At 43.9% G+C, this 27,958-nt stretch overlaps 1 protein-coding gene across 4 annotated transcripts in view; it reads right to left on the reverse strand.

Moving 5' to 3' along the window:
- Nucleotides 1-1,060: 1,060 nt before the first annotated feature.
- AMOTL1 (angiomotin like 1) overlaps nt 1,061-27,958 on the reverse strand; it is a 97,801-nt gene continuing 70,903 nt past the window's right edge. For all 4 annotated transcript variants that reach the window (XM_078390107.1, XM_078390108.1, XM_078390110.1 and 1 more), the window contains 8 exons: nt 25,173-25,262; nt 14,780-14,925; nt 13,163-13,312; nt 8,195-8,385; nt 7,841-7,966; nt 6,463-6,689; nt 4,701-4,985; nt 1,061-2,842 (listed from right to left, as the gene is read on the reverse strand). In XM_078390107.1, coding sequence (XP_078246233.1) covers nt 2,736-2,842; nt 4,701-4,985; nt 6,463-6,689; nt 7,841-7,966; nt 8,195-8,385; nt 13,163-13,312; nt 14,780-14,925; nt 25,173-25,262 — 1,322 coding nt within the window. In that variant the 3' untranslated portion in view covers nt 1,061-2,735. The remainder of the gene's footprint in view (nt 2,843-4,700; nt 4,986-6,462; nt 6,690-7,840; nt 7,967-8,194; nt 8,386-13,162; nt 13,313-14,779; nt 14,926-25,172; nt 25,263-27,958) is intronic.

Below are 27,958 nucleotides of genomic sequence, written 5' to 3' on the forward strand. Positions count from 1 at the left end.
ATATACCACAGTATCCTTAACTTTGTTAACTCTAGATTAGCATGTCCCCAGCCCAACTTGCTTTCAGGGAAAAAAATGCACTTCTCTAGACTCCAGGGGGAAAAAAACCATTGTCTTGGTGCTGCATAACTTATGTTTTTGGTGTTTTAACACAAAAGACATCCACATGTGACACAGCTCAGTTGAGCCAGCAAGCATTAGGACCCAGGGAATACTTCAATAAACTGACAGTATGATTCATACTGGCCAAACCACAAGGAAAAGGGAAACAAATGGTGGAAAGCCAGTGAGATTTGGGATGATCGCCTAACATAGGAGTTCCAGGAAAGATTGAAGGAAGTGGGTTTGTTTGGTTTAAACATTAAAAAGTGGTGGACATAATATACCCTCAACTGACACTCAAACTCCAAACTATCATCTTTCTCCATCTGTGATCTGATTTGCACATCATTTTTAAGAACTTCAAGTTATGAAAATGATTGGGTTTCAACGTGTGTACGTCTTCATCAACTCTACGTACTACAGCCTTCCACCACATGGTTTATCTTTAGATCATGATTCCCATAATTCCAGGTCACTGGAAGGAATTATGATGGCTGTTGCTGGTAGGGGTTGAACATTCAAAATATCTAGAGGTTAGTAGGTTGGGGAAATCTGTTGTACTGTATACTCATTTCAGCAACAAGGTTTCTCCCATCTCAATTAGCCAGAAAATGGTTGGGAAAAGGCCAAGCAGCTGCCTCTTGGGGGCAATAAAACCTAGGTATATTTCATACTTGTGTTTAGAAAGCGAACCAGGAACAACAGACATGTGGAAACTAACCATTTCTGCCCGGCTGCAGGATGGAATCTCCTCATCAACAGCCTTGTTTGTGAGCAAGGGCTCTAGATTCCCAGACCCAGCAAGAATGGGGCCCAACTTTGAGCAGATCGACTAGCATGGAAGCACAGAGTAGTCTGCAGAAGGCAGCCTGCTGTCATTTGGACGCAGTAGACTATCCTCCGTTAGATTTGGCATGCAAGGCCAAAGGTGAGAAGCAATGGGAGTTGTAGTCAGAACTTGGTATCCTTACCTCTTTGGACTACAATGCCCAGAACCCCCAGCCAGCATGGCCACTGCCTAACTAGGCTGGTTAGTGAATTCTGGAAACTGTAAAAAAGGGCTGCTTTCCCAAACTCTGTTTGTAGATCAACAACATTTGGAAAATTATAGCTTCCCCACTTGCAGTCCGGGCTGCTGGCAGGTCAAAAGGCATAGATCAGGTGGTGCTGGGACGGGAAGGACAAAGAAAGGTTTTGAATGGAATTGCAGATGAAAAATCCATTTTGCAGCAACAGGGAAAATCATGCCTCCAGGTCACAGGAAGCTGCCTTACCCCTCAATCCGGACTGTTTATCCATTCGGTCCGGTAGTGCCTTCTTTGAAAAGTACGAGCTCTCCCAGTTAGGTCTCTTACATCTGCTACCTGAGTCCTTCCACTAAAAAATGCCAGGGATTTGAATGGGGGGGGGGAGATCCTATGGATATCTTGGACAAACTCTATCAGAAGGTTTGGGAAGGGCCCTTCCTAAGATTTCACACAGCCAGTTGGAATTGGAGGAACTGTGCAAGCCTAGATAAGTCAACTCTGGAAATGCAGCAAATTTCTAGATCGTGCTTCTAAGCAATGGACTTCAGCTCACTTAAAGCTTATGTCCTGGTGAAATAGTTTTTAAGGTGCGACAGCAGCAGTCTTTGTATAGCCGCTTACCTGCTTAGCTTCTTGCCCTGACAGATTGGCACAGTTACCTTTCTGGAAGGAGATAAAACCTCAATTGGTGTATTTCTTTAGGATCTGGATGTCTAATTCAAAACCAAGCTTTCCCAACCAAAGGTCTTTCCAGATGTGCTGGAATACCCTCCACACACACCCTTGTCATGAAACTTGAGCAGGATGGGGATATAGTCTATGATATCTGGAGAGTTTCATGTTGAAGAAACCTGTCAAAAATTCCTGTTGGCAAGTCCTATGCTGGTGCTGAGTTCTTAATGGCACTAGCCAGACTGCTGCCGCTCAATAAATAATAAATATAGACGGTCAGTTGTAGAAATCCGGGGAAAAAGTGGAATATTGACTTCCCATGCCCCGAATCAATGACAAACATCTGCATGTCTTGAAACTTAGATGCAAACAGAGGCTGGTGGTGAGACAAAAATAAGCAAAAGCAAAAAACACGTGAAAAAGGCAGTAAGATAATATTTAAAACTTGAGTTATCCGGAAGTCCTGCTCCCCATTTTGAGCTGTGTGTACTACAAGACATTTCACATGGAGAACAACAGATCTAAGTTAGTAACAAAATGGTACCGTCTTGCCTGTTGCAGGAAAGTATATGGCGCAGTGGCCACAGCTTCCAAAGATAATCCTTCTTTCACAATAGAAAATGAAGCTTTGTTCCTATGTCTCGCTGCTTCCTTTTCTAAGCCGCATCCCCTTGACCAACATCCTCACGACTATATGTAGCAGACACTCCAAATGACCCATCTTGGATCTCTCGCACACACCCCTTTTTAATTCAAAAAGTCAGATTCATCAAATATTTCCTTCTGGCTTTAAACTTTCTTGGTCCAACGTCACATCCAGAGTTTCCATGTTTTGCTCAGCAACAAGGGCAGACAGAGGTGGTGGGGGGCTGCGCCCATCTGGGGAGTTATGGGGCACTAGCAGGAAAAAAAAGCGAAGAAAGCTGCCTCACTTCAAATGAGGACCTCCATCATATCCGGATCTGGGAATTCGGCTTTGTGAAGCAGACTGCTGACCCGGCCTTTGCTGTCAGGTAGCTTCCCGTGAGTAGGCAATGTCTCTGCAGAAAGAGAAAACAATTGACAAGGTATGAATGTGGATTTGAGCACTGAAGAGGACATGGCCTGCAGCTCTATCATTCTTCCTTCCAAATTTTTGCTGTTGTTTAGCACAAAATGTTGTTTAACACAAAACCTCAGGGAACACTCAAGGCAGCAAACTCTCCCCCTTCCAAAGAGCCACACTTTTGCAAAATTCAAACAAAACCAGGCATTTTACGATGATGTAACCTGAAGAGTTGCAAATAACTTCTTCAAATGCAAGCCACTGTCCATTTAGAATACTAGTTTTTAATAGACAGAATAGCCCAGGACATAAAATGTTCAAAGAAATCTATTGCTTTTTGCCACTGAGATCCTTTTTCCCTGGCCAATGTAATTAATTGGGGCAAAAACGGTCCCATGCTGTTTTTCAGCAAACTAAGATGTCAAGCAGCAAAATGGACCTACTTTGGTTTTTAGTAGGTGGGGTCCTAGTCAGAGTTGGAGGGTGTGGAGCTTCTGAAATTCTCAATGAGTTCAGGAAACGTATACAAATTTAACCCAAACTCTTAACTTGGGTCCAAACCACATAGCCCTAACAGATGGCTAATTCTCAATACATTCAAAAATTTCCTGAATGATATCCAATTAGGTTGAGAACAGGTAATCAGAGAGGGTTAATAGGAAAAGACTCTTTTCAGGTCTTTCCTGCCAGTTGTTTGATTACTTGAGTTTGCTGTTTTCCAAGCCATATGGAAAAAGTCATGGAGATCCTGTATTTTCTCTCTCGCGCAGAACTGGAAAAATAGCTGCTGACAGGCTAATTTTGAGCACACAAATAGCTTGCTAGGAAAGGATGAAGCATGTTCTTCCCACCACCACTGCACACCGAGCAAAATTCTTTTTCTGAAATTTCATGTTCTTGATTTCCCAGTCCTTCCTTTGATCAGACAAAAGCTTGCATTTTGCATTTTTAGTTGCTTTTCTTTGCTTTTTATATTTGTCCTAATCAGTTCTAAAATTTATATTTGATACTTATTTTTCAAATTTAAAAGTTAGAATTTGTCTTATCATAAAACATGAAATAAAGTTTTAATAGTATTAATGAATCAAAAACCAGACTGGCAACAAAAGCACAATATTTAAGGGGAAAAATGAACTTTAATGTCAGAACAGTGAAACCTAACAAAAATTGAAACCTAAATAAGCATATGTTTTTTTTTTTATATTTGTTGACTATTGCTATGAGAGCACCATATTGTTTGGTGGAATCGCAAGTGTCAGCTCACCTGCGCTGCTCTGCGCCCTTGTTTAAAATAATTATATCTCACAACATAGGTACTTTCCTTTATTTTGGGTTTGTTAATACAGTGCCAGGGACGTGGTGGTGCTGCGGGTTAAACCGCAGAAACCTCTGTGCTACAAAGCCAGAAGACCAGCAATCATAAGATCGAATCCACACAATGGAGGGAGCTCCCATCGCTTGTCCCAGCTCCTGCCAACCTAGCAGTTTGAAAGCATGTAAAAATGCAAGTAGCTAAATAGGTACCACCACGGTGGGAAGGTAACGGCGTTCCGTGTCTAGTCGCGCCGGCCACGTGACCATGGAAACTGGACAAACGCTGGCTGTACAGCTTGGAGCCAGGCATGAGCATCACGCCCTAGAGTCGGACACGACTGGACAAATTGCCAAGGGGAACCTTTACCTTTTTACCTAATACAGTGCCAGGTTTATCTGTGATGCCATACAGCTGAATGGCTTTTTCCACAAACAATTTTTTTTTGCAGTTCTCAATCCTGCACACCAGAATTCTACTCACGCACCCTGCCCATCAGAACTGCTGGGCTGGTCATGTCAGTGAAGAGGAAATGACTTACCAAGTCTCTCCCCGAGGCCTTTGCCAGCCGTGTGCCTTAGCGCTGGACTTCCACCCGGAGTACTGCCCAGTTTCCCTCTGCCTGGAAACGAAGCGGATGCATTTGGCCAGAAAAGTTCGGAGCCTTTGTCTGTCTGAGTGCTGTTGTCTTTGCTGCCCGTTCTTGCATGGCAGATGGGCACCGGCCACGATGACATTGCAGAGGACAAAGAAGGTGTGAGAGCTGGAGGAGGAGGCAGGGATGGCGTGGACGACTGGTCGTGGTGGTCCTTCCCTAAAAGCAACCCTGGAAGAAGAGGGAGGTGGAGAAAAGACAAAACGGTTTAAAATTAATTCAGTCTGATTATATTGCTCTTTTCCATAAAGCTTGACATGGCCAAGCATCAGAGGGCCATAGGAATGGAATGAAAGCACAACACTGTGCAAAATAGGAGCCAGATAGCAGTTCCTTCCAACAGACTACATCTCTGTAGAAAAAGGATTTCCCACCCAAGCAATTCACACTAAAAACGTCAGTGCCACTGATTTTTTAAAAAATTCTTATACCTTAGAAAACACAAGAGATGGTTAACAAAAGACCAGGTTTGTAAAACTGGCAAAATGCTCTTGCCTTGCAGTGGAGAAGCTGTTGATATCAACAGGCTGGCCTGCTAGGATGACACAGAATGTTTACAAACATTCAAAGTCCTTAGAAAATAAACTAGTTAGAATGACTGCAATGCAACTCTTTTGAGAGAATTTGCCTAGGAATGAAGGAAGTCTCATATAAGCCCTAAGGGTGGGTTAGCTTTATGAGGAAGTCTTAGATACCATCAGCTGGAAAAGTGAAGGAATAGCCTAAAGGAAGTGTTCAGTCAATAAGAGGGGAAGGTTTCAACTGGATTTTAGCTCTTGATCTGAACTGACTAACAGGCAAAGGAATCTAACCACTCTAGAGTGCATGCTCCACTCACAATTGTTAGTGCTATGAATCTAAATTTGTCATTTGGTGGCCAAAATCCTGTTGCTTTGCACAGTAAACCACACTAGAGTAGGCTCAGTGAATCAAAGGGGATTCAGGGAGTTGGTTCCTTCAAATGAGCCCACTTTAGCCTAGCACAGTAAATCCCATTTGAATTAATGGAACTTAGGGAGGAATTGACTCACCAAGATCCCACTGGTTTAAAGGGCCTCTCTCCTGTATGTTTTCAACAGTGCTAAGCAACAGGATTTTGGCCACTATATTTTGGTACTCCAGTTTTCATGGATGAAATCCACCCTAAGCACAACACCTCCACGGATGGTGCAGATAAATTGTCTAGAAATGGATGTTATATATCTGGGAGAGATGATCAGTTCTTCTTGTGAGGCTGAGCCTCTATTGTCTCTGTAGAAAGGTTTGGAATTTTAAACCCCCTGGATGTCGAGACCAAAATGCTGCAAATTACCCCGGGATCACCCCCTTCTCATGCTGCTTGTTTGAAACAGTTTCTTTTTAGCACTGAGGAACAAGAGCCAGCAAAACCCAAACACGTTTGTAGCATGGATCGTACAACGTTATTAGAGCTGAGTGGTTTAAGTATTTGGCTGTGGAGCCAGAGGTTGGGAGTTCAATTCCCCACCGGGCTTCCTTGACTGGGGCTGAATTTGATGATCCGTAGGGTCCTTCCAGTTCTGCAGATTCTAAGATTATGGAGAGTCTAGGAAGTGCTGGCTTCAGCTTCCACATGGGTGGCCTTGGCCTCTTTCAGCCAGGGTGTGGCCTACTGCACCATTAAACTCACCGAAGCTCCCTTTCCAAGTCTTGTCCTCCTTCTTCTCCTCAGCCAACTGGTTGCTGGTGAGGGAGGTCTGTCGCGAGTGAGCGCCTGTGGCGGCAGCAATGGACGGGACTGACCGAGCAGGCCGCAAACTTGCCGCCTCCGTTTTGGCAGCATCCTTTCTGGACCGCTGCTGCAGGACTTTGATCATAGCATCTTTCTCAATGATTTTGGCATGTAGATTCTTTATCCTATGGAACAAATAGGTGAAAATATTCCAGAAGTGAGAGGGAAAAAAATGGGTTATCTGCTTCTTTTAGCTTTTCTGCAGTGGTGCTGATGAACATAACCTACACTGGCCAGCGATGTTGCTGGCATCCATTTCGTAAAGCATCCTAAAGCCATCTGCAAGAATGCGCAACTTCACCCTTACTTGGAAATGCTGTATTTTTAACTTTCTGAGCATCAGTCAAGGAGAAAGCATATTCAGAGAACCAGTGAGGTCGGTAGTTGCCCTGATGGACTGGGATGTAGGAGATCCGGTTTTCAATCTCTAATCTGTCACTAGATTTACTGGCAGCCAACAAGCATATTGGAGGAAAGGTGGGCTATAAGAAAGCACTAAATCCAGTTATTTATTCCAACCAGAGTAGATTCATTGAATGAATGGATTTTGTTGAGTCAGCACTGATGCAAGGTCCAGTTTATTAAGGAGATCTATTTTGGCTAGGAATCACCAATGAATTTTATCCAAACAAACATATATCAATGTACCTGCCTGCAAATTCAAGAAATCTGCTCCCTTTACACAAAAAAAGGTTATTATCCTTCCCCTCTCCAGAGACCCTGATAGCAACTGTTGTTTCCTTGTAGACAGCAAAAAGAGGGAATGATTTATAGGAAATCACTCAGAAACAACATTCCACAGCAAAAGGCATCAGAGAACCTACAGAGCCATACACAAGGCCACCGAAGTCCATACTTCTGTGGTCTCAGGGTTAACTGATATTACTGCTGGCATGTTGCGAATAGAGATAGATGGGTGGTTCAGGCCATTTTGCTGTGGCAGGTGTTCTGAGGGGGCACCATACACTCTCCTCTCTCTCCCCCTCCAGGCTATCACCTGTTCACCAGCAGCAGTGTGCTTCCCTCCTCCACCTCCTCAGGCAATCAACCACTCAGAGGCAGTGATGCAGGAGGAGGCAGAGGAGGGAGGCACAGTGCTGTCAGTGAGTGAGCAATTGTCCGGAGGAGGTGGGGGAGGGAAGGGCACGGTGCCTGCAGAAGACCTGTGTGGTCTCTGCACCAGATCACGGTTCGTGCCCATCTCTAATCAAGAAGCACAACGAGCTACAGCATAGTGTAACCTCATGCAGATACCACAGCAGCACATATGACTTACGTATATTCCATGTCCTGACACCGCCGATTAGCTTGCATTATCTCCTCCTCTTCTTGCCACATGCGGACCTCCAGGGAACTCTCGCTATAGCTGCCATTCCGTGAGTGATTCGTGACTGAGGTATCCCTAGAAAGACGAAACACTTTTAAACAAACAAACAAACAAAATTTCTATTTGCGTGGTCAAAGAGAGGAACATAGGAAACTGTCTTTTACTAAGTTATGCCATCACTACATAAGATGTTGATCCCACAGCTGAAGTAGTGCTCCCTCAAGTGGTGAAAAAGGTACAATTATGGAAATATGTTAAAGGTAGCACACCATACAACCAGTAACTTCATATACTGTGCCTTACTTTTCAGTCGGAGCAATGGCTGCAGCATTCATAGCAAAGTGACGAATTGCACTCTCCTCCAGATACTTCTGCTCCCATTTAGTCATGTCCGCTTCCAGAGCGAGAATTCTCTCCTCCTTCTCCCGCACTAACTCTATTAAAGCAGGCACATTGTACTCTGGCAGGGTGGCAGCCTGGTAGTTCCCTTGTCTCTGCAGTAAAGACACAGTTAAAAGATCTTCACCCTAAACGTAGCACAAGAACAGCCATACTGATTCTGTGGAACAGCAAAACATCTCTCTTCAGACTCAAATAGACAATAATTTTGCTATTAGATCACCTAAACTCTCTCCACTCCCCAGAACCAACACAAGGGAGAAAAGATCAAATCTCCCCTTTCTGTGGTCCTAGTCCTGATTGGGCAAGAGGCCCTCACAGACAAAATGATTTGCTGAATTCTGTTGGTCTTACTCCTGAGTAGATATATGTAAGATTGAACTGTAAATCATTGCTCACTTGTGTTGGATCAGGACATGCAGTCAAAGCTGGCCTGCTCTCACTGGGGTGAGCGTGTCTTATTTTTTCAGATGACACTTACTCGTAATAAGCAGAATGCCGGAATGAGGCCTGCCTCTGGATCTTGTGATTATGGATACCCGTATCCTCAAGGGAGACAAATTCTGAAGCTGCTATTTAAATGCTATTCTATTTATGTCCTGCCAACTCCTCAGCAGGCCTTGGCTGGTGAGCCAGAAATACTTTCCCATGTGCCCTTTTTCTTAGACTTTCAGGTTATATGGAACATTTTCTAGTGTCACTGCTGGAGACACAAATATGTAGCAGCAAAGGCTATCTCCGCTGGCCAGACACGTGGAAAAAACCCCTAAAGCGGGTTGTCTTGCATAAGATGAGGGCATGTGGAAAGCCACCCTGTGGATCCGGGGGATTCCGGCACCCTGGCGCACTGAATTTGCCACATTATAGGGATGAAGCATGACATTTTGCTGCCTGAGGCAAAAGACAAGATGGCACTTCTAGGTATAGAAGTTGACCAGAATGGAAACGTAAATCTCACAGAATCAGAGAATAATGGAGTTGAAAGCAGCCTACAAGGCCATCGAGTCCAACCTCTCCACCCCCCCCCCCCACTCAATGCAGGAATCCAAATCAAAGCATCAAATCTCACTTCAATGCTGCTGACAGGCCAGTGTTATTATTACCATACTTGAGGGCAACTGGCTGGCTTACAGGCACAAGCCTGACCATATGGCACACAAAGCACCACTTTGTTGTCCAACATCTTGCTGCCATTCCACCCCAACACACCTCCAGCATCTAGGAGCCCCAAAGCACAGTAGTTAAACTGCAGTACTGCAGTCAAGCCTCTGCTCACAACCTGAGTTCAATCCCAAGGGTTTCTTTCATGCAGCCGGCTCACTGTTGACTCAGCCTTCCATCCTGCGAAGACTGGTAAATTGAGTACTCAACTTGCTGGGGGGGGGGGGGGCGGCGGCGGCAAAGTGTTCCTTGCCTAATTATGTTGTAAATCACCCAGAGTGTGCGCCAAGCACTGTGGGTTGGTATACAATAAATACAGTGGTGCCTCGCTTAGCGACATTAATCCGTTCCAGGAAAACCGTTGCTAAGCAATTTAATTGCTAAGCGATTTTTAAAAGCCCATAGAAACGCATTAAAACACGTTTAATGCGTTTTTATGGGCTTCAAAACTAACCTTATGCGAAGATCCTCCATAGCGGCAGCCATTTTCGGTGCCTCTAAAGCGAGGACACACAGTGGGCGGCCATTTTGAAACCACCGATCAGCTGTTTAAAAAGGGTCGCTTTGCCATGATCGCTTCCCCGCGATCATCGCAAAGCGATTTTTCCCCATAGGGACCATCGCTAAGCGATTACTCTTGCAATGGCCAAAACCCCATCGCTAAGTGATTTTGTCGCTCAACAGAGCAATCGCTAAGCGAGGCACCACCGTAAATAAATACTGTTTGATGTGATTGCTTTGCTCTGCCTAAAGGTAGGGCTCAGCCCACTGAATCAAGTACTGAGGAAGCCATACTGTAGTTGGGGAAACTATAGTTTTTCAGGTTCAAATGAAAATTGCAAACAAATACAATTTCTTGCTGGGTTAGCATTATAAAATTCTACTCTCCACCCCTTGCATGTGGAAGAAGAGAGAAATTTAAGGTATCCTACAATAATTTCCATTCAGGAGCGCATTTTGTATGTGGTAGGAGAAATCTCAACCAAACAGCTTGTCCTCTGGACAAGCTTGAAATAAATCTAGCATAAATCTTGTCAAAGGGTGATGAATTTCTTCACCAGATGTCTGGGTCCTATTTTTATTCTATGTCATAAGAGAGAATGGAAATTATATGGCAAAAATAATTAATTACACTTACAGCTCCAAAATCTCCAACCAAGAGGTTATTTAAAATTTCAGTTGTAGTTTTGAAAAGCAACTCCTTGCTTTCCTATTTCTCAAAATTAACTAAAATAGTTAGTGTCTATGAACTTGAATGTGAATGTTTCTCATTCAGCAGTACAAATCAACAGTTGAACCATGTAATATTCCTCTTCTGCCATTTAATAAGGCCACAGCTCTGGGCTACAAGAGAAAAAGAGTGAAGTTACCTCTTGTGTTCTTCGTTAAATGTAAGTCAGTTACTCTTAAATTATGGAGCAGTGGTTAAACGGCAGTTATGCAGTCAAAACTCTGCTCACGAACTGCATGCAGTCCCAACAGATTCAGGTAGCTGGTTCAAGGTTGACTCATTTGTCCATCCTTCTAGGTATGGTAAACTGAGTACCCAGCTTGCTGGGGGTGTGTGAGGGAAATGTATAGCCTGCACAATTAAAATTGTAAGCTGCCCAGAGAGTCCTTTAAACTATGGGGCGGCATATAAGCCGCACACTTGAGCTATGCTTTGAATTTTTGGAAAAAGGAATTACAGTATTAATTATTTGTAATGACTTACTTCTACGTTCTGATACAAAACTCAGTCCATAAAAATGCCACCAGAATATCTTTTAAACCTCAATCTCACATAATATAAAACCTGTTGTCAAAATAAAAAAAAATTAATTTAATGAAAAAGGTCTTTTTCGTGAAGGCAAATAATTGAATTGTTAGAACTTGCTCAAAAATAGCTGTTCTCAGAAGTCTCACTTTAGCCATATGAATATGCGTAAGCCAATAACTGAATAAACACACAAAGGCTTTTGTTTCTAATAAGAACTTTGTACAGTTGGTTCTTAAACCTGAAGATTCCTAATAAGATTTAAAAACGACAAGGCAGCCATTTGCTTCCTGAACGTCCCATAACTCAATTTGGTGAATAACTGAATATAGACAAGTGTCTAAGAGAGGCAAAGACCCAAGAGTATGCCAAAGTTTTAGCAGACGAGAAATCGACTCCTCCATTTTCAAGATGGCCTGGAGCCAAATGGCCTTTCCAGATGCTTGTGTTGGACAATAGCAGCCTGAATCACGGTAAGTTTTAATTTGCTCGAGACATGGATACCCTCTGATACTAGGGCATGAAACCATTATACTACTGGCTATTGCTGTGTGTTAATAACTTTTATTCAAAAGTGGACCAAAATAGTAAACAGATCCCACAGTTCTACCTCATGTGAGATAGGAGCACCATGTCATCACCATGTAGCAACCCTAAATACCCCATCGCAGTGTGTGCATGTGGACACACCTGTTTGTGTGTACGTTCCACTTTTATCCCACCCCTCTAGTCCAGGGGAATTCTGATTGTCACAACGAGTGCGGTGAAAGCAAGTTTCGGAGTGTAAAGTATCCTAACCTATCTGTAATATATTTTGGAACCATCTGCTTATACAGGAAGAACTGATTTATCCTAAACCTTTGGAAGTCTACAGTTTCTCCTAAGGAATAAATCCAAACTAATTTCCCGGACATTAGGTTGTACTGGAGAGCTAATTCAGTGGAGTTGATGATTAGAGCGTTTCACTAGGATGCAGGAGATCCAGGTTCTAGGTTCAACTGACCCATTGGCACTCACTGAGTGACTTTAGTCTGTTTGAACCTAACCTGCTTCACATGATAGCTGTGAGAATAAAATAAGGAAAAGGAATACCATGTACCCAAGTTTGCATAAATGTTCCTCCAGTCAACTCTCGGGAAGACAAGTAGAGTATAATGGTAATTCACAAATAATAATAATAAATAATTGACCTCGATGGGATAAGTTCATGGTAGCTTAATCTAAGTGCCCATTTATTTCAATGGGATCCAAGTCCAATGAACCTAGTCTTGATCTAACCCTACAGATCCACAGCTGAAGATGTCACTTGTGGTAACACCTATTTACTGATGCAAACAATAACAAAAAAATACCAAAAATCAGGCAGTGGCGTGGTACCTGCCGATACCCACCATCCCCATGGGAGGGATAGCAGTCCATGCGCTGCGTTATTACTAACATACACATTACATGGATTTAATTGTGCCTATTTTTCAAATATGCATATACGTATTCTAGGCATCTTTTCAAACGTATGCTTAAGTTTTCTCCACATTTTATTCTTCATGAGAGTACAGTGCAAGCCTCAGAAATATTTCTTAGAATCTCTGAAATGGATATTTCCATAGGAAAATGCAATACATTTGTTTTTCATTCACAGGAGAAGGTAACAGAAATCAGCAATCACAATTCAGAACCAGGGGCTACAAAAGTTATTTTGAGGACTACAACTCCCAAAAGCCCTCATCCAGCATGCCAGGGGCCGGAGGGCTTAGGAATTCTGCAAATTCCTCCCAAAAAGATTTTTCCTAATTCCTCTCAGAACACTACCTATATCCATAATTGGGGGAGGGGCTTTGCAAATTCAGTGACACCGCAAGGCTGCAATCCAGGTGACCTGGATTTAAACCAAAAGGCTTCAGAATATTTTAGAAAAACGTACTGTAACATTTTTCGACAACCGGGCTCCAGATTACCTGCTGCAGCCTCAGAGATTCCAGCTCTCTTTCCAGCCTTGTGCGGAGCCGCTGTTCCATCTGCTCTCGTTTCTCGTAGGCCGCCTGAAGCTGAGTCAGCGCCTGCTGAAGCTTCTCTACCTTCTCAACGTGGGCTTGCTTCTTCCTCAGCTGTGAGCACAAAAAAACAGGATTCCAGAGTTAGAAAGCACCTCAGAGGCAATTTAGAGCAACACCTTCGGTGAAGAAGAGGTAACTGCACTGTCAACAACCTTTAGAGGAGACCCACAGTTATCATCAGAAGAAAGTGGATAACGACGACGCAGACAGAGCTAACTCCAGTGTCCAACACGTTCTGTGCCTGAGGCAGAGCAACAAGTGGTGTTCACTCCCTCACTAGCACATTCAACCACCGGATATAGTATCCAAAGCCAAATTACAGGGTTGCAATATACCCCCCACAAGTTCCTTCCCTCTCCCCTCCCTGACAGCAAAAGAAAGCAAACTAATAATCACTAATTGACTAATTAACACTTGCCGGCCTTTCACAACACCCACAATTTGCCACCCGAATTAGCCGTCTGAGTTAGCACAGCTGGCCGTGTCTATCACACAGCAAAGGCTTTACAGATGTAAACTCCCAGGTTCAGCCACTTCCGGATCTCAGAAATCGTAACCTGCACATTTCATCCAGTCCCTAAAGTACTGCTACGAAGTCTTGAGGCTTTTTTAAGTTCTGTTTGTCTGAGACTGCTGCCCCTTCTTTTCCCCACAATACTGGAAAGATAAGATAGAAGCCAAACTCCTCACCCTCTTCACTTGCTTTCTTTTCTTTTTCCCAAAATAATCCACTCTGTAGTCCTCATGACTAAAACAGAAAGACTAACCACTTGAGGGAAAAGTCAGTGATGAAAGAAGCAGACTTCAATGCTCTGGGGAATGCCCGCACATGATATGAGAGAAACAGAGTTCGTTTCTGAAGGGTTTTAACTTTCATCGGTTCTTTCCAGTTGTAGAAACTGGGTTTTGAAATATTTTCAGAAGCTGTTCCAGACTGCCTTCTTAAATATACTTTGAAGTAACAATTACTGAACTGAGAAAACATAAAGCAAAATATTGATGGGAAACCCAGTACAGTGGTGCCCCGCTTAACGATTACCCAGCTTGACGACTAATCTGCTTCACAACGATGTTTTTGCGATCACAAAACGATGTTTTAATGGGCAAAATCCACTTTGCGACAATCGGTTCCCTGCTTCGGGAACCGATTCTTTGCATTACGACGATCAAAACAGCAGATTGTCGGGTTTTCAAAATGGCTGCCGGCTGTTCAAAATGGGTCCCAGCTGTGTTCAGGACGGATTTTTCGCTGCACAGGCATCAGAAAATGGCTGCCCTATGGAGGATCTTCGCTGGACACTGAGGTATTTCCCCCATTGGAACGCATTGAACTGGTTTTCAATGCATTTCAATGGGCTTTTTTATTTTGCTTGACGAGGATTTCACTCTACAGCGATTTCGCTGGAACGGATTATCCTCGTCAAGCGAGGCACCACTGTAATACCCTCCCAAGAGTTAGAGAGAGAGAGGGACAGGCAGGCAGGCAGGCAGAGGCAAAGAGAAGTGAACTAGTCTTACCTCTTCTTCTAATCTGATGACTTTGGCTTGCGCACTGTTCAGAGCCTGGTCCAGAATTTCGATGTGCCTTCGCTGCTCCTCATTAGTCAGGCGCATGGCCGCCAAGTCCATCTCTAGCTTCTCCTTCTCTTTCAAGTACTCTTTGTCTGGAAGGTAGGCAGAGATCAAAGTTCGGTACGTCAGAACAATTCCCAGACTCCACGCCATGTAACAGAAGTGCATACAAAGACCCCGCTTAACTCAGTGCTCAGAGAGTTTGGGACAGAGGCTGGAAAGAATGAGACTCAAATCCCCACTTGGACCAGCTCCTCTCTTCCACCCTAACCCACCTCACACGGTTGCTGTGGGATACAATGACAAGGGGAGAAGCAATAAATATCAACGTATTTCCCTGATTCTGGCCGCCTTACACTTGTTTTTCTGTCCATTTCCGTCCCAGGTTCAAGGTGATGGGGCTAACCTATAAAGCCTTAAATGGCTTGGGACCTTAGTACCTGGCAGCACGTCTATTCCCAACTAGGACCACTCATTCTACCTGCACTTCCCAGGCAGACAGCTGAGGATGCTGGCCATGAGAGAGGCCCACAAAGAATAAACAAGAAATCGGGCCTTCTTGGTGGTTGCTCCCTGTTTCCCCATCTGCTATCCACCTGGCCCTTTCATTACTTTCCAGGAAAAAAAAATTAAGACCTGGTTATTTCAGCAGGTATTTCATAATATGCCATCTACAGCGCCTACCTAATCTGAAGTCACAGCCAAAATATTGTAAGACCACCACCAATTTAAACGTTTTAACTGTTAGAGTATTGTAGAATGTATTTTAACTGTCTAATTATTTTGAGAGTATATATTTTTTATTGTTGAGTTGTTCTATAATTTTGATTATCTATTGTTGTTTTATGTTGTAAACCGCCCAGTGTGGCCTTTGACCCATCGACCGACCAACCAAACAACCAAATACCCTGCCTAAAACTCCCTGGAATGAAGGTGGCACATAAATACAGTAAGTTGACCATGAAACCCACTGGTGGTGGCGGAGAGAAAAGAAAAATCACATATACAGCATTGAACGCCTTTTAGAAAAAATGGGACATAACTTCTTCTTCTTCTTTTTTGGAAAGGTAAGTCTTTTTCCATTCTTGTTGCAGCAGATACTATTAGTGCAGTAACCCATTCTGAAATTATAGTGCAATGAAAAGGGCTGTTTCTTGAGCAGTTCCTCAGTTTCTTACCTTATGCCCAGCGCCAAAGGAAGGCAACTAACTGATAGCCTTCCAAGTTGATGCTCAGCTGCTGGATTTGACCACCATCTAATGAAACTACAAGCATGCTTGAGAGACCATCTTGCATTACGACCTCACCTATTACTGAAGAGGTCAGCTGAAGTACATTCTGCTTAAATTTGAAATGTACGCTTCTTTAGCATTTCACAGAAACTTGACAGAGACTTTTGCTTCATCAGCTTTCCCCTGCAAGGCAAGACTTTGGCCGGGGGGGGAGTGCAAGTCCAGGGGAAATCCCAACCCTCCATGTATCACAACCTCCCCTTGACAATCCTGAATTTCCAATGGCTCAGAGTCTCAGTTCTAGGTAGATGAAGATGGTGGACATGAAGCTTTCGGAGAAGGCACTTTGCCGCACAGCATCGCTAAAGGTTTAAAAAGAAAAGGAGTGGTTTTGTGCCTAAGAGAAAAGAATGCAGAATCATCGGGTGTGTGTGTGTGTGTGTGTCAGAGAAGAGCTGACCACAAATAGGGTAGCCACGGTGGTGCAGATGGCAGAGGGAGTCTGGAAGGGCATCTTGCTGCAGCTCCTTCAAACTTGCCAGAGAGCTAATCTTAGAGATTACCTAAAAGAGGAATGGGTTGGGTGTGTGTGTTTCCAAATGGGGCTTGAGAACAGGCCTTATCAAACTACTAGCAGGCTGCAATGGGCCCAAAGACTAAAGGTACCATTGCTCGCTCTCCCCAAAAATGCATCTCGAATGGCTGTTTAATAAATCAGTTTATATTTTTAAAATCCTACGCTTCCTTTGAGGAGTCAATATTTTATACATTGTCTCTCTCTGTTTATTACTCCCACAACCCTATCTTTTAGCTAAGAGACAAGCATCCAGTCCAATATCATCAAACAAGATTCATGACATGACAAGGTTAGGAATGAGTTTTAGCCCTGGGTTTTCTACTCATTCTTTAATTATTTAGACCAGCTTGCCTCAAACTCTGGGCAAAGCAAACAGCTCACATTCAGGCGAAATTCACTCGGTATCTCCATCAAGGAGGGCGGGGGGAATGAAAGAAACCAGCAGTGGGGAGCGTGGGATATGATCTGTTATATGTGGACTGTGAAAGTAAGGAGAACAAGAATGGAAAGGAGAGGAAGAATGGAAAGGCGGGAGGAGGAAGACAATATAGATTAAGATGTCTTCCCCACAGATCCTCTGGCTCAGCAAATTCTGTCCAGAATGGGGATACCGCCGGAGACAATGTCTGCACCTCACTTGAAGCAAGATGAATTTTGGAATTCCCTGCTGTAACACACTCACTAAGGTAAATAATTTTGTAATTTCTGAGGAGGGCTCAGATTACAATAAAACTGTATCAGTAACTGTCAACTGCTGGTATGAAACCCAGCCTTCTTCTGTCATCATTTCTGTGGCTGCTTCCACCCTTGCCAGTACCATTTTGTAACAGCTGAGCTTCAGTGATTTTCATCTCTTTCAACGAGGTCCTGATGGTACAGATTTTTAAAATACCTTTTTTATTATTGTTGTTGTTTTTGTTGTATGCTGTCAAGTTGGACCCAACTTAAAGGTAAAGGTAAAGGTTCCCCTTGACAATTTTTGTCCAGTCGTGTTCGACTCTAGGGGGCGGTGCTCATCCCTTTTTCCAAGCCATAGAGCCAGCGTTTTGTCCGAAGATAATCTTCCGTGGTCACATGGCCAGTGCGACTTAGACACAGAACGCTGTTACCTTCCCACCGAGGTGGTCCCTATTTATCTACTCGCATTTGCATGCTTTCGAACCGCTAGGTTGGCGGGAGCTGGGACAAGCGACGGGCGCTCACTCCGTCGCGTGGATTCGATCTTACGACTGCTTGGTCTTCTGACCCTGCTGCACAGGCTTCTGCGGTTTAGCCCGCAGCGCCACCACGTCCCTTGGACCCAACTTAGAGCAATCATAATAAGGCTTTCAAGACACATTAAGTGAGATATTTAAACAGTGGCTTCACCGGTTCTACATCCTCAATGAGTTTCCATGACAGAGCTGGAATTTGAACCCAGTCTATCACTGCATCCACTACACCATTAATCTTTATTAAAAATATTTATATACTCTTTTTATTCTCCCCCTCCAAGCACTGTGTAATAAAAATTGTAACATATAAACAAGAGAAACAAAACATTCTGTAAAAACAAACTAAAGCAAATTCTTAAAGCCAAAGGTCTAACAAAATAGTAGTTTTGACGGTCAGATGCTGCCAGGCAATTGCTCTTTTATGCCAGCTGTTGATTCTAGAGACGCCTCACTAGTACCAACATCCTTTTCTGCTGGGTGTTTCTGTGCTTTTTTTTTTTTTAACTCTGTGCCATTCAAGTGAGCTTTGTCGTGAATCATCTAAACAAACAGGAATGCACATAGCTTCAGCTGTTGCCAGACATTCCAGAAAGGCTCTGATGAAGACCGAACATGGGATGGATTTACTTAGCAAAGGAAGCCACAGTTTTTCCTTTGCTTTTTAATTAGCAGAACTGTTTTAACTTTTTTAAAGGGGAGAGAATCATGGTTTTGTGTAAGTAAGCCTTTTCAAATAAGGCACCATCTTGCTCCCCCTAAAGTGAAATAATTTATTTATTTATATTCATTTATTTGATTTATATCCCGCCCATCTGGTATATTTATACCACTCTGAGCGGCTAATGTCTTCTCTGGAAAACATCTTCACGGCTGAGTAAGAAGATTTGCCCCAAAGTTGCCTAACAATGACTACAGTCCTAGTGCTGTTCATGGGAAATTTCCATAACTTGCCATGACTAATTGACAAGGTGCTTGGGCATGTCTTAGTCACATGCCTAGTCATGCACAATAAAGATCTAGCCTAGGACCTCACCCATTAGCTGCAATTAGTCTTGGCAGGGAACAGGAGCTTTACATGAACACTACTACGATTCAAGCCAAAAGGTTAACCCAACAATTGGCAAGACACAGATCTTTTCATTAACCTGTTGCCAATACATAACCTGTTAGACATCTATTGCTACCAAAGAATCTCCAGGATGGCACCAGTATCCTCAAGAGGTCTGTAAGATTTATTTGGGTTGTCATCATCTTACACAAGGCAGTCCTTGCTCCAAAAAAAATCTTAGCACTCTAGGACGTTAGACTTCCCAAGTCCTACTGTTTATGTACAGAACACATGCACAGTCTTTGACAGAGGTATCTTAGTTATAAATAAGCATGACCTGCTTGAGGAGGTTGTGTATCAGCCTTTTTCTATTCTTGGAAATACCTTCATTCCGCTTTGTAGCCTTTGGCTGTCTGGTCCAGAGGACAAATAATGCCTGTCTTAAGGAACTATATTTGTTCATACATTGTGAATGGATAGCTGCAACTGGGCTTAACTGTGTCGGTATTTTTTTAGTGTGTGTAAACAAGCATATTTCATCACTCTCTGAGGTCAGCCAAGAAACGAACAGCCAGACAATGCCGCCTTTTAGCTCAAGCCAGGGTTGCTCTACAAGAACCATGTCTAGGATCAACAGTTTGTCACAGAACCCTTCCCCAGCTTGGGACACCATGGCTGACAAGTAACTTGCCCCGAAATTATCTCTGTAGCAATGACCAGGTCAGTTTGTGAGCCCATCCATCCAAATGCCAATGGCATACATCAGCTTTATAAGACAAGGGTGGGGAATGTGACAAACCCAGACCTACTGGGATATGCCACAGTTTCACTAAGCTGCCACCAACCATTCCCTATAAGAAGTCACACAGACCAGGGATGGATTTTTAACAAATAAAAGAACAAGGTTTATTAAATAACACACAGGGAAAAATAAAATGATCAAGTGAATAAGATACAGTAACGTGGCTTAGTCTCAATCATACATACACCAGGTTGGTTCACACAGAACACTTAACTTGAAGCACAGACCCTGAACCTATCAGTTCTGGCTAACCATACAGACACCTGAACCTATCAGGTTGGTACTGACTGACACACAGTAGTACCCTGTCTGACACACAGACTCCCACTCAAGCTTCTTCTCTCAGCTCTTCTCCAGCTTCTCCCTCAGCTTCTCAACTTCTCCACACACGCTCCACATATATATACAGTACAGTCCCTCCTCCTGATGTCCCGCCTTCCACTCCCCATAGGATGGAACTTTCCCTCCAAACCCATGACAGACAGGTAACATCAGTGCTGTATGTAACAGGGAACATTCAGGAATAACACTGGACCTCTTACTGAACCCACCAAGGATGGCATCGTCACTGCAGAAAGCAGGCAGCCACCATAGGTTTTGCTGCCAAAATCTGCTACACGGCTACAGTTGTGGCTTTTCACAGTCCATAAAAGTGGCAGAGGAAATTTCTGCACCAAGTCCCTTTCAGAATGGAAGGAATTTGTGGTTTTGTTGGTTTTCTTTTCCCACTGGGGTGCTATCCAGCCCACAAACAAATGGGGAGCAATGGGGTCCACAAAAATGCCTTGCTATTTTACATGCATGTTTTTATGGTATGCCTGGGACAGCAAAAATATTGGGATAATAAGTGCCTGATAGAATACATGACAATATTCTATCATGTGCTCAAGATGATGGTACATGGAGGCAAGTACTCTTGGGTGCTATATTAAGATTTTTTTTTCAAGGCTGCACAGATGTGGCACTTGAGCGCATAGCTCCTCAGGTTTAGAAGGATTCCTGTTTTATACTTAGAAGGTTGACCACATGCAACCCTGTAACCCAGCCTACAGCAAATACCCAAGTTGTCAGAGCAACTTTCCCAGCCCTGAAATCTGAGCTGTTTTCACTGGAAAGAGACAGGGCTGAACATAAAATATTCTACGCTGAACTGGCAAAATATATGATCCTTTGAAGGTAGCAGGAAGAGAGGAAGACTAAACATGGGATGGATTGGCTCAATAAAGGAAGCCACATCCTTGAGCCTGCAAGAGGTGAACAAGGCTGTTAAAAAGAGGGCAGGTTGGAAAGCCTGTTACATTCCTCTGAACTTGTTTCAATCTGTTAGCATCCTTTTTAAGGTGTGCTATCCAGAACACTACTATTGTGGGCAAGAAGCCCGCAGAAGGAACGGAGTAGCCCTCATAGTCAACAAAAGAGTGGGAAAAGCTGTAAGGGGATATAATCTCAAAAATCATAGAATGCTGTCAATACGAATCCAAGGCAGACCTTTCAACATCACAATAATCCAGGTTTATGCACCAACCACCAGTGCTGAGGAGAATGAAACTGACCAATTCTATGAAGACTTACAACAACTTCTAAAACTGACACCAAAGAAAGATGTTCTTCTCATTCTAGGGGACTGGAATGCTAAAATAGGGAGTCAAGAGATAAAAGGAACAACAGGGAAGTTTGGCCTTGGAGTTCAAAACGAACCAGGGCAAAGGCTAATAGAGTTTTGCCAAGAGAACAAGCTGGTCATCACAAACACTCTTTTCCAACAACACAAGAGGCGACTCTACACATGGACATCACCAGATGGGCAATACTGTAATCAGATTGACTATATTCTCTGCAGCCAAAGATGGAGAAGCTCAATACAGTCAGCAAAAACAAGACCTGGAGCTGACTGCGGCTCTGAACATCAGCTTCTCATAGCAAAATTCAAGCTTAAACTGAAGAGAGTAGGAAAAACCACTGGGCTAGTCAGGTATAATCTAATAGAAATCCCTTATGAATACACAGTGAAAGTGAAGAACAGATTTAAGAAACTCGATTTGGTGGACAGAGTGCCTGAAGAACTTTGGATAGAGGCTCGTAACATTGTCCAGGAGGCAGCAACAAAAACCATCCCAAAGAAAAGGAAATGCAAGAAAGCAAAGTGGCTGTTCAACGAGGCCTTACAAATAGCAGAGAAGAGAAGGGAAACAAAATGCAAGGGAGATAAGGAAAGTTACAGAAAATTGAATGCAGACTCCCAAAGAATAGCAAGGAGAGACAAGAGGGCCTTCTTAAATGAACAATGCAAAGAAATAGAGGAAAAGAATAGAAAAGGAAAAAACAGAGATCTGTTCAGGAAAATCAGAGATATTAAAGGAACATTTTGTGCAAAGATGAACATGATAAAGGACAAAAATGGTAGGGACCTCACAGAAGCAGAAGACATCAAGAAGAGGTGGCAAGAATACACAGAGGAACAATACCAGAAAGATTTGGATATCCCGGACAACCAAGATAGCGTGGTTGCTGACCTAGAGCCAGACATCCTGGAGAGTGAAGTCAAGTGGGCCTTAGAAAGCCTGGCTAACAACAAGGCCAGTGGAGGTGATGGCATCCCAGTTGAACTATTTAAAATCTTAAAAGGTGACGCTGTTAAGGTGCTACATTCAATATGCCAACAAGTTTGGAAAACTCAACAGTGGCCAGAGGATTGGAAAAGATCAGTCTACATCCCAATCCCAAAGGAGGGTAGTGCCAAAGAATGCTCCAACTACCGTACAATTGCACTCATTTCACACGCTAGCAAGGTTATGCTCAAAATCCTCCAAGGTAGGCTTCAGCAGTATGTGGACCGAGAACTCCCAGAAGTACAAACTGGATTTCGAAGGGGCAGAGGAACTACAGACCAAATTGCTAATATGCGCTGGATTATGGAGAAAGCCAGAGAGTTCCAGAAAAACATCTACTTCTGCTTCATTGACTATGCAAAAGCCTTTGACTGTGTCGACCACAGCAAACTATGGCAAGTCCTTAAAGAAATGAGAGTGCCTGATCACCTTATCTACCTCCTGAGAAACCTATATGTGGGACAGGAAGCAACAATTAGAACTGGATATGGAATAACTGATTGGTTCAAAATTGGGAAAGGAGTACGACAAGGCTGTATATTGTCTCCCAGTTTATTTAACCTATATGCAAAGGCTGGACTGGAGGAATCACAAGACGGAATTAAGATTGCCGGAAGAAATATCAACATCCTTCAATATGATGCCAGAAAGCTAAGAGGAATTAAGGAACCTTATAAAGAGGGTGAAAGAGGAGAGTGCAAAAAACGGTCTGAAGCTCAACATAAAAAAAACTAAGATCATGGCAACCAGTCCCATCACCTCCTGGCAAATAGAAGGGGAAGATATGGAGGCAGTGACAGATTTCACTTTCTTGGGCTCCATGATCACTGCAGATGGAGACAGCAGCCACGAAATTAAAAGACGCCTGCTTCTTGGGAGGAAAGCGATGACAAACCAGGATAGCGTCTTAAAAAGCAGAGACATCACCTTGCCAACAAAAGTTGGCATAGTCAAAGCTATGGTTTTCCCTGTAGTGATGTACGGAAGTGAGAGCTGGACCATAAAGAAAGCTGACCGCCGAAGAATTGATGCTTTTGAATTCTGGTGCTGGAGGAGGCTCTTGAGAGTCCCCTGGACTGCAAGAATAAGAAACCTAACCATTCTAAAGGAAATCAACCCTGAGTGCTCATTGGAAGGACAGATCCTGAAGCTGAGCCTCCAATACTTTGGCCATCTCTTGAGAAGACTCTGGAAAAGACTCTGATGCTGGGAATGTGTGAAGGCAACAGGAGAAGGGGATGACAGAGGACGAGATGATTGGACAGGGTTATCGAAGCTACCAACATGAATTTAGCCCAACTCTGGGAGGCAGTGGAAGACAGGAGGGCCTGGTGTGCAAGGTTATGCATGGGGTCACGAAGAGTCAGACATGACTAAACGACTAAACAACAACAATCCAGAGCTGGACACAATACCCTCAATGAGGCCTAACCAGTGCTAAATAGAAGGAACTAGTATTTCACTGGACTGAGAGACTATACTTTTGCTAATGTAGGCTAAATAGCATCTGTCTTTTTTGTCACTGCATTGCAGTACCCCCTATCTTGTAGCTATGCATTAGGTTTCTTTTGCCTAGGAGTAGAATTTATTTATTTATTTATTTATTTATTTAATTTATATCCCGCCTTTCCATTTCTCCCTGTTAAATTTCATTCTGTTGTTTTCAGCTCAGTGCTGGAGTCTATCAAGAACTTTTCCAATTTTTTTCATGTATCCTATGGAAATATAGCTACTATTTGCTCAGAAAAACTTCAGATTGTTGTAGGGAATTTTTCTCTGCTTCAATGATTGAACGCACCCACCCTTGAAAATTAATTAACTGGTCTGTATTTTACTTTTTCACAATCCATGAATAGGAAGCAAAAAATTTTCACCTATAAACATTTAACTGAATATAATCAGTTCACATGGTTGTTGTGGGTTTTTCGGGCTCTTTGGCCGTGTTCTGAAGGTTGTTCTTCCTAACGTTTTGCCAGTCTCTGTGGCCGGCATCTTCAGAGGACAGCACACCGAAGAGCACAGAGTGCTGTCCTCTGAAGATGCCGGCCACAGAGACTGGCGAAACGTTAGGAAGAACAACCTTCAGAACACGGCCAAAGAGCCCGAAAAACCCACAACAACCATTAGATCCCGGCCGTGAAAGCCTTCATGAATACATTGATCAGTTCACAACTGATCAGTTTCTCAGAACTGTTTGCGAGGCTGGGTGAGACAGACCCAGAAACGTGTTTTTCTGTTATTATTAGATTAGAAGTGAGGGCCAAATTTGACCTCAAGTCAATATCTCTCACCAAGCTTGTTCTGGGTTATCAATGTGATGTGTGTCCCCCTCAGTTGTCCAAATACAGAGTCGCTGGGCAGAACTTTGGACATCTGTGAGAAGAAGAGCATCTGCATCCCTCTGTCTCCCTTCCCATTTCTACATTGAACCAAGATGTCACATCTCCAACCCATCCCACTTTGAGCTTTGGCCCTGCCCACTTTAGCACGGATCCCACCCCCTGTTTGAACAATTTTCAACTGGAGGAATATAGATTCTGCCAAAAAAAGGGGGGGGTTTCACAGCTGGGCCTAGATTTTTTAAAAAATTTACATGAAGAAACTTCCACAGTGCTGTGTTAAAGAATTAAGAAATTTCTAAAGAGCACAGAAGATTTCTAATTCTTTAAATGATGGCCTTCTGCTGAGATTTTCCCCAAAAGGTGAACATATTTATGCCATTCCCCACCAACTCCACCTTAACAGTTCCAACATAACAGCAATACAGGTTGGTAGAAAGTGGTTAAGGAAGGACACATAAACCACAAAGACATGCACAAACTATATATCTAACTTCCATCAAGGTTAGCATACTTACTCTGAGAAGCATAAAGCTCTTCTGTCATCTTATCTTCGTGCCCATCAAACTCTCTGCTGGCTAGCTGCCTGTTGGCCGTCTCTAATCGTTCTATGCAGAAAAAGAGTACAAATATGCATGTCTGAAACAGACTGCCATCTTCACAAAAGAAACATGCCAACAGCTGGTATTTCTCCTTAAAATGACCCAAGGTGGATGACATCATTAAAAGACTATATAAAGCTAACAGCAGTGAGTATACAAATGCTAAAAAGGATTAAACAAATACGATACAAAAAAAACATAAGCAACTCCAAAACCTGTTCAAAGCAGTGAGGTACAACAATCCATTAAAAACTCCACTTAGGTAGCCAGTCACTGAGGGAAAGCTTGCCTGAAGAGAAAGGTCTTTGCCTGCTTGCAGAAGGATAAAGAAGAGGGGGCCAGCCTAAATTCCTGTGGGAGGGAGTTCCAAAGTCTAGGAGCAGCCACAGAGAAGGCCCTTTCCGGTGTCCCCACCCAATGTACCTGTGAATGTGGTAGGATCGAGAAAGGCCTCTCCTGATAATCTTAACACTCAAACAGGCTAATAAAGTGAAATGTGGTACTTGAGATATAGAAAAAACATCAGACTGAAGTAGAAGAGGAGGCATATAAAAAAAGAGGTTACTTACCTGTAACTTTGGTTCTTCGAGTGGTTCTCTGTGAATTCACACTAATGGGTTAATCTGCGCTTGCGTAGAAGGCCTCGGAACATTCTAGAGCTTAAAGTAACACTTTTGGCTCCGCCCACCAGGACCTCATGGTCCGCCCGCCCTAACAGCCATTCAGTTCCCCAAATTCCGCTGCTGCTCTAAAGGCGAGACAGCCGTGACGGAAAGTGGGGAGGACGGGCGGGCCGTGTGAATTCACAGAGAACCACTCGAAGAACCAAAGTTACAGGTAAGTAACCTCTTTTTCTTCTTCGTGGTCTCTGTGAAATCACACTAATGGGTGACTAGCAAGCTTACCTCTGAAAGGAGGAGGGAAACGTCACGGCAGCACAGCCGACAGGACAGCCCGACCAAACCTCGCATCCTCCTTGGCTCGCAGGTCGAGTCTGTAGTGGGATGCAAACGTGGAAGGCGTGGACCACGTGGCGGCTTTACAAACGTCCTGTAATGGGACTCCACGGAGAAAGGCTGTGGAGGCCGCAACAGCCCTAGTAGAATGGGCTTTAACAGATGCCGGGAGAGGCTTCTTAGCCAGTTCATAGGCCAGGCGGATGACCTGAACTATCCATCTGGATACAGTTTGTGGAGACACTTCCCGGCCCCTATGGGGTTGCTGATAAGAGACAAACAGACGCTTGGAGAGACGAAACGAGGAAGTCCTTTGAACATAAAAGGCTAACGCCCGACGAACGTCGAGGAGATGAAGAGATTTCTCAACCGGAGAAGAAGGTTGGGGAAAAAAGGTTGGTAGGATTATAGGTTGTTTAACATGAAAGTCCGTGGTGACTTTGGGTAAAAAGGACACGTCAGGGTACAAGACCACCTTGTCTCGGAAAAATTGTAAGAAAGGTGGGTCGGTCCTCAGGGCAGCCAATTCTGAGGCCCTTCTGGCCGATGTAATAGCGACCAAGAAAACCACTTTAAGGGTAAGGAGGCGTTCTGAAACCGTAGCAAGTGGTTCAAATGGTGGTTTTGAGAGACAGTTTAAGACTGTATGAAGGGACCACTGAGGGATTGGATTGATTGTAGGTGGACGAAGGCGTACAACCCCTCGAAGAAAACGTTTTATCTTCGTATGTCTGAATAGCAGAGCACTATCCGTCTCCGGTGGTTGATGGGCTATGATGGCGGAGAGGTAAACCTTCAGAGTCGAATGAGAAAGGTTCATCTGGAAAAGGTAAGCCAGAAACTGTAGGACCGCATGGAGCGTAGTAGGCGACACGGGCAGTCGGCGAGAAGTGGTTAACTTCAGAAAGGCCTTCCACTTGCTCTGGTACAGGGTATCAGTGGACGGTTTACGACAATGGGCGAGGACGTGAGCTACCGTGGGACTATCCTCCAGGCGGTGAGGTGGAGTGACTGCACATCCGGGTGGTAAGTTGTCCCTTCGTTCTGGGTCAGCAGATGAGGAAGGTAAGGTAGCCTGACGTACTCCGTCGCCCTCGAGATGAGCCTCGCGAACCACGGTTGGCGTGGCCAGAACGGAGCGATCAGAATGGCGTTCGCATTGTCGTTGCAAACCTTCACCAGTGTTCTCAGTAGGAGGGGAAACGGTGGAAACATGTATAGAAAGTGGTTGCTCCATGCCACCATCAGAGCGTCGCCGTGCGAGTTCGGGCCGTGACCGCCCCTGGAGAGGAAGATGGGGCATTTGGTGTTGAGGTGAGTGGCGAAAGCATCCACCGTAGGGGTTCCCCATCGCTCGCAGAGTGTTAGGAACACCGCGTGGTCCAGCACCCATTCGTGCATGGTAAAGAAAGGTTACTTACCTGTAACGATGGTTCTTCAAGTGGTCATTCTGTGAATTCACACAAAGGGTTAATACCAGCGCCAGCGTTGGGCCTCTCGGAACGTTTTCTAGCTGCAAGAGAAAAGTAACAATGTTTAGGACTACCCCTACTGCGCACGCCCAGCCTAACCGTCCCTCAGTTCCATTTGTCCGCCATAGGCCCTCGAGTCAGAGAGATGCCAGTGACAGACAGACAGAGGGGAGGCCGGGCGGGATTGTGTGAATTCACAGAATGACCACTTGAAGAACCATCGTTACAGGTAAGTAACCTTTCTTTCTTCATCGTGGTCTTCTGTGAATGCACA

This window comes from Pogona vitticeps, chromosome 3 (genome assembly GCF_051106095.1).
Source record: "Pogona vitticeps strain Pit_001003342236 chromosome 3, PviZW2.1, whole genome shotgun sequence".
Taxonomy (NCBI): domain Eukaryota; kingdom Metazoa; phylum Chordata; class Lepidosauria; order Squamata; family Agamidae; genus Pogona; species Pogona vitticeps.